The sequence below is a fragment of the Anarrhichthys ocellatus genome, unplaced genomic scaffold (genome assembly GCF_004355925.1).
Source record: "Anarrhichthys ocellatus isolate YVR2014 unplaced genomic scaffold, GSC_Weel_1.0 scaffold1, whole genome shotgun sequence".
Taxonomy (NCBI): Eukaryota; Metazoa; Chordata; class Actinopteri; order Perciformes; family Anarhichadidae; genus Anarrhichthys; species Anarrhichthys ocellatus.
In genome coordinates, this window is record NW_022280031.1 from 13089606 (window position 1) to 13096819 (window position 7214).

The 7214-nt window shown below is 41.7% G+C and overlaps 1 protein-coding gene and 2 non-coding genes across 4 annotated transcripts in view; 1 reads left to right on the top strand and 2 right to left on the bottom strand.

The window, feature by feature from the left end:
• Positions 1-3531, top strand: part of fgd5a (FYVE, RhoGEF and PH domain containing 5a) — a 30449-nt gene extending 26918 nt beyond the window's left edge. Inside the window, exons 18-21 of one of the 2 annotated variants that reach the window (XM_031844881.1) lie at positions 44-180; positions 818-946; positions 1303-1454; positions 1951-3531. In XM_031844881.1, coding sequence (XP_031700741.1) covers positions 44-180; positions 818-946; positions 1303-1454; positions 1951-1987 — 455 coding nt within the window. In that variant the 3' untranslated portion in view covers positions 1988-3531. The remainder of the gene's footprint in view (positions 1-43; positions 181-817; positions 947-1302; positions 1455-1950) is intronic. The other variant, XM_031844891.1, reaches the window with a different exon arrangement.
• trnae-cuc (transfer RNA glutamic acid (anticodon CUC)) lies at positions 430-501 on the bottom strand. The gene has a single exon. It is a non-coding gene; the product is annotated as a tRNA-Glu (tRNA).
• On the bottom strand, positions 1503-1574 carry trnae-cuc (transfer RNA glutamic acid (anticodon CUC)). Its single transcript has one exon. It is a non-coding gene; the product is annotated as a tRNA-Glu (tRNA).
• Positions 3532-7214: the final 3683 nt, after the last annotated feature.

Consider the following 7214-nt stretch of genomic DNA (forward strand, 5'->3'; position numbering starts at 1 on the left):
TAACTGTGTGTTTGTGCGCCTGTGTGTGTGTGTGTGTGTTTAGGTTGCAGCGTGTCGGGGGCGTGCGGTAACTCCAGCCCACGGACTCACCGGGCCAGCCGTCCCCTCTCTGCTGTCTTCCAGAGCCTGCAGCCCCCGAGTTTGTGGAAGAGCAGGAAGAGCACCTCCCCTCTCAATCAGGTGGCCTACACATGTCATCTGTACCACTTTTTCATTTCAAACATGCATTTCACGAGCCTCAAAATATGACATCTTACCAGCCTTATTTGATTACATGTTACAGATCACTAAATCCAGTTGAAATTGTAATTGTACATATGGATGTGATATATAAGTTTGATATGACTTCAGTGTTTTGTTCTTTCAATGTAATTGCCTTCTGCGGTACTATGTCTGATGGTTGTAATTCAAATATTTAGGTAAATAATGTTCCCTGACCGGGAATCGAACCCGGGCCGCGGCGGTGAGAGCGCCGAATCCTAACCACTAGACTACCAGGGAGATGAATTACTAAGTGTAGTGCACAAAACCTGCCAGGAGGGTTCACTGTCTAGAGAGCCCTTCATTTCTATCTTTAGGGGTTCGACTAAATAACAGGATTGTAATGTAATCCCGCACCTGCATTAAAAACGACATGTGGTATCCTTGTTGTCCATTCTGGTTGACACTGTCAGAGAAAAAGTGGAGATGGATTTTGTAGTTTGTGGTTTTGTTTAGCTGGGTTACATTATACAAAAGGTTCCGGTTGTATTATGCAGTCCCTCTAGCTGTCTATTATGCATTCATTTAGGCTTTAATGTGTCATGCATTTCATCAGATGTCGCTTATCGTGGAGGGATCCACCATGAGCGGCAGCCTGCAGCGCCGGAAGAAGAGCAAGAGGAAGTGGAAGCGTCTGTGGTTCCTCCTCAAAGACAAGGTGCTCTACACCTTCACAGCCCGTGAGGTGAGGGGACACAGAGTCTCCCGCACCAGCCCCAAAACACTCGCGCACTCTCAGGCCTTTCCTCTCAGCCTTTATCTAACCATTTTCCTCTTTACATCTGGCCAATTGCAGTACAAAACTATTTAACACTCCTATGTCCACTGTTCAACCTTCCCTCCAGGGCAGAACACTTCATGTGACTAATGAAGGGATTCTCTGTGCTCTCTCTTGTTTCTTTTGACATCTGAATGTTGCACTGCTTTTGTTCTTCTTGTAGCATGACATTCTTGTTATTTGCATATTGCTGCTGACAGCGAGATTGGCGTTTTTTTTAACTTGTTTGCCTGTGCTTGATGTCTTCACTCTGGTTCCTTCAGGATAAAGTGGCTTCAGAGAGTCTACCGCTGCAGTGCTTCACTGTCAAGCTAACAGAGAGGCCAGAGGGAGAGGAAAGCAATGTGTTCCATCTCTACCACAAGAAAACCCTGTATTATACCTTCAGGGCCGAGGATCCGCAAACCGCGCGCAGGTTAGCAGCATGTTTATGACTTTCAAATCTGAAGCTGTCAAAACTAAGTTCCCTGACCGGGAATCGAACCCGGGCCGCGGCGGTGAGAGCGCCGAATCCTAACCACTAGACCACCAGGGACCTGGTTCGACCCGGCATATCTGCTTTTGTGTTCTTCAGTATGTTTTAACTTGTTTGACCTACTTGTATATGTGTTCTTTGATGGCAAGATGTTTTGTAAAATGTGTCAGTATCTGTGAACGATGACATCAGGCTCAGGAATTGCACAGAATTAGTTACCGTTTGTGGCCTTCCTGTGCTGCCGGTAACCAATCAAGTTGACAAACCACAAAACATACAATTATAAAATCAAGAAAAAGACATAAAACACAAATAGTTTTCAGATCCTTTATAAAGATGTGTAGCGGTTTGTTGGTAATATAACGCAAGCCTGAATGTGTCATTAAGTGTTCAGTGAAGCGTTGTGTTAAAAGGTGTCATGTTTCTTGTGTTTCAGATGGGTCAATGCCATAGAGGAGGCTACTGTTTTATAGCGCCCGCTCAGTAAAACGAACACGCCCTGCTGTCTGTGACTGCTACAACTCCTCTGTGGAGCACAACATAGCTACCTGCTGCTTCTGAACTCAGACCACCAGTAAGAATTCATCACATGTGACCTGTTTGTGTGGAATATTATGTGACAATTTAATCACCAGATCAGGCTGCCACCCGACGGTAGGACGGTAAAGGTGGGGGGGTTACCCCTTGTTGGAGAATGATCTAACATATGAAACCTCTACTGGTCCAGCCGAGTTCCCAGGAGCCTTCACTTTTTAGGAGCAGCTTCATCAAATGCTTCATCAAAACGAACATTTTATTCAGACTGTTTCATCTTCTTACACGGCGCATCCCGCAAAAAGAAAAACAAGCTTTTTTCTCAAAGTCAACTCTTTCAACTTTGCTGTATTCTGGTGTCTTGTGCCTGAGGTTCCACTGGATTATTAAACCACTCTTTGGTTCTGCAGGAGAACGTTACATCCTTTACATTTTTTTACATGTGAAACAGTTCCAGCCTTTGTTCTGTGATGGGTATAACATCACAAACAAACTTTGCTTTGTAGTCGTATTTGCAGCGAGTGAAAAAGGAAAATATTGGTCACCGTTTCAGATAATTGGTATTCTGAATATATATTGTGAAGTACACACTGCAGATATGAAGTGAATTATAGGGTTTGTATATAAATGCTGTTACATGATGTTCTGAGTAAGAGGTCATTTTAATCGTCCCAGTGCGTGTACATTATATTGGTTGTGGAGTTTAACACAATGTTAGTTATATTGAATCTACAAAGCTATGGAATGACCCTCGGCATGACTCTGGAGTATTTCTAAGGATGAACACTTTCAAAGATGCTTTGTATCTGAATCTAAAGGTTAAAAAAAAAAAAAAAAAAAGTCATACAGTTCTTAAGTGCCAATTGATTTCTTCCAGTTGAATGCAGTGCACTTTGCAAATTGATGATGTGCCTGAAATTAAACTGTACCCCTTTTTTGGTCTTTATATTATCAAAGTACTTTACTGCTGTCATGTTGCTGGAAGAGACCTTGATAACATTGGCCTTTTATCTACTTGCATATACTTTAAACCTTGAGTATTTTGGAACAGTTTGGTAACAGTCCAGTAACATCAGAAAATACTTTTGTGCCATTTCTATTACTGCTCTTTTCTTGCTACATATACACTGCTGGATAAAATCACTGGGTTTAATGAAAAACACATCGTCATACTACCTTTAAACTGCCAGTGTTAGGAGTCATCATGTCTGGAGTTTAGCATAATCCGACATGCATAGATTCTGTTAAATAACCTACCTAAAGACTTTATCTACTCCATTCGGCTGTCAGCTGTACTACATGAGATCTTTCCACCATCAAACTACATTATTTCTAAAGCCCACATTTGTTCATCGAGTACTGTTTGGCTTTTCTACCTGTTTTTTAGTGTTATAATGGACTGTATCTCTTGCATATAGTGCATTGTAAATGTTTGTGTATATAGATACATATAGAAATAAACTCCTTTAAAAAGTTTACTTCACGTGCTTTCACGGTGCTGTGCTTCCTGTTCTTACACATGAAGCTGTTTCTGTATTATACGTTACAAAACATAAACTGAGTGGACACAATAACATGAACACCTTTACAATGATGCCCATTGCAGGACAGTAGCCCCCTGTATACATTTCCTTTTTAAAGTGCAGTGTTCCTTTGATGAGAATTGGTCAGATTTAAGGCAGTATTTTGTATATACAAGATTGCATGTTATCAGTCAGTCTTCCTACTCAATCCCTACATCTATATTTTATTGAAATATAATTCAAATGAGTACAAAAACGCTGCACGCTCACAGTAGGCCTCTACAGACACAATCTCAGCAGCTATAATTATGAGCCTCACAAAAGCAGTACTCACGGGAGTGTTGACGCTATGCTGTGTCTTTCTTTGTACAGGTGTTTGTGTTGCGTTTCACGCCTGTCAGTGATGACTTCTGGGATGACGCTGAATTAAGTACATGCTGTACCTGTTTGTGTCCATTGTTTGAGACATCGGCTCACAGTTTAGTGAAATGTCTCTTTCATCCAGCAGAGGGCAGCAGTCCTTCATGCCATTTACTATTGCATGACATGTACTAATAATTCAGGCAGCACTGTTTTCCATCATTGAATGAAAATCAGAAGAAACTTGAAGTATCATTGTTGTTTTGAAAACATGTTCAGCTTTAGACAGAATAAAAGGGGAAAGAGAGATATTGTATTTGGAGTAGTGTGATGTGGATCACCAGGTGTTCCCTGTATGCTGCAAATCTTTTTACACAAACAATCAACACACAGACGCATAAGATGACATTTCAGTTGATTTTTCGTATCACGCTGGTATTACCTTTGCCTAGGAATGATGTTGGTGATTGTAAGGATGGCACATCGAAGTGCAATATTGGTGCAGATTGTGTTTGAGATTCAAACAACTCTATCTCTATTATATACAGATGTGATTAGACAGTGGCATGCAGAAATAAAACAAGGGGGAACTTAACACCACGCCTCACCTCTTACTTTGCAGGAAATGTGTGGGATTTCATTTTTGGAAGCAGTTTGCAAGACTACTTCTAATCATTGTTACTTTTTTGGGGATTTTTCTTTTCATTACTGCGATGTACTGAGGTTTCACAGTTCTTGTCAACTATATGTATTATTTCAAAGGTCTATGATGCCCCCACTAAAAAACAAGACATGCTATATTTGTCAAACCATTTTTACTTCATGCTGGATCAGAATTCAACGACATTTCATTCCATTAATTGTCTCTACACTGATTGACCCAAGGGAGGCACTCTAATTTTAGGTCATATTAAGGTGACATATTTGTATTGCCCAGAGGGATAACACATCATTGCTGCTAACTGTTGCCTTGTTGCTGATTTACTTTAGCCAAATATAATACACACATTCCCATCTCCTTCCAGTAGAGACCATAATGAGCCCTTCTTTTCTCCATTGGCTTTCACTTCCCAGCTCCAGTCAGATTGCTGGGTAATACGAGCAATCTCAGATCAGTGATTTATGCCAAAGACTTCCGCTAAGCTGGAACAACCAAGTCACACAGCGAGGGACCGCGACCAAGAAAGCAGCACTCGCGTGTCATACAGAAAGTAGGCAGAACAGAAAATAGGAAGATTGGGGTTGCTCTAGATAAATGATCCCAGGAGCGTCAGTGACCCAATACTCACTTGAAGTACCAAAAGCGAGAGAGGAGTGAGAAAAGGCATTGTAAGCGTGGAAAGTTGTTAATTTCCTTCAGGCACCTGAAAGTTAAAGACACCTTGCTTCACTTCTCCTCTTGAGCATGAACTCCGTGACATGGTCTCTTACTCATGCGAACACATTCACAAAACCTTCCCCTTGGTATCCAGGCAACCAGAGATGCACAAAGTGATTCGGTAACGGCCTGCTCGTATGAATCAATAGCTTCAATTTCAGCAGTCTCGGCAAATTGTAAGAAGAGGACCTATTAAAATAGAAAAAAAAGGACAACTTCTCCTTGTACACACTCGAAAACTTTCAAATTCACATCCGGGAGGTCAATGAGGAATTCAAGATGAAGGGCCTGTTTTGCATTTCATAAACTACTTTAATATGCAGTCACAAAAGTTCAGAATCAAACTGAGATCATTATAAGTAATCAATAGGAAAAGCAAAGAGGGTGTGTGAGATTTAATTCCCGATAAGACAGTGATACTGTATGCAATAAATGTCAAAGGAGCCGGTCTTCCCAGGCTGAGCGGCCCACATGACAACACCAACGTAGGCAGTTGAGCAACTTTCAACATGAAAACGGAGCATAGGAAAGAGGAGGGGACTGTGAAAGGCAAGGAACCGAATAACAGCTGATGAGAGAGAAGGAGACGTAAATAAGGACAGATGAAGAAAGGCAGAGTTAGTCTGTGGCATGTCTCTTGATGAAAGGACTATTTCTCTCCTTTCTTTTTAGGGATTGTTTTTTCATCCCACCCTCCCTCTGTTTGTTCCTCTCATTACTCACTCTGATGTTTGCCCTGGCACTGCCGGGTCGGCAGAAATGGCCATCACAACAGGAACTGTCTGGGTCCCCTGCCCGGATACTGGTCTAATTCACAGGGAAAGTATCAAGCAATGAAAGTAGTTTCATACAGTTTGCTGTTTCACAGACACATTATATAACCCACATAGACTCGACAGCAGTAAAAGTGAGCTAACTCAAGCTGGAATCCTTAGAGCAGACAACGATGCCACCATTTAAACTTTAAAGATGCACAGGCTAATTTGGCTTTCCTGCAACCCCAGGTGTTAGCGAGAAATGAACTTCATTTCTGTCAGATAACGTGTGACTTTTAGAATATGCATCTCTCTGTCCTAAATTTCTTCCTTCAGAAAGTGGTGATGGTGAAAACATTTTTTGTATTTGCTCATGTTAAGGAGAATGTCTTGCTTCCCGTATTCGATGAAGTTCCTGTTGAACCAGAATGCTGGGCGGGAAAAACTAAAAGGAGGAGTCACTAAAGTTTAAATCCAGGGGCAGGTTTATATGATGGGAGAGGAGGGCAGGGGTCACTGATTGAAAGTCTGTGATAGGTTTACTGGGTGGAACTTTTTATTTACAACTACTGGTGCAGCATGAGGTCATCCGTAAAGATAAGACAGTTTTCCAGGACGTGAAGGTAATGGACTTGGACTTGTTTTTCTGTCACATGGTAAATCCTTTGAATTAGTGGAAGTAATAGGCTAATACTCTTTGTCACAACCACAAATTCTAGTTTTGAGTGATCTTGGAATTACTAAATTGTAACGTTTGACTGCAAATGTATGTCCAGTTTCCAAAGCCCTCCGTTTGTACTAAAATCTATTGTTCTTCATTTCAGTAGTTGTCCCATGCGCCAAATACGTGTGGTGGTGATGACATGATGAGTAACTCCATAGTCTCTCTCAGCATTCAACCCTGCCACCTACTCTGCCCCTCATTGTTGTGTGCTTTTTGTAGCTATAAATAGCTCTGTAGGAGTTGAGACAGGCTGTCTAAATTTACTGGCCCATTCTCTCTTATAGTCATACAGTATTAGTGGGTGGGGGCTGATGACTCAGCACCACGTGGATGTCTGTGTGGAGGTGATGTGGGCAGGGCCAATATAGAAAAGCTTGGCTGTTGGGATCAACCCTATAACTGAATTCTCCCTGAACCTGTCTGTGC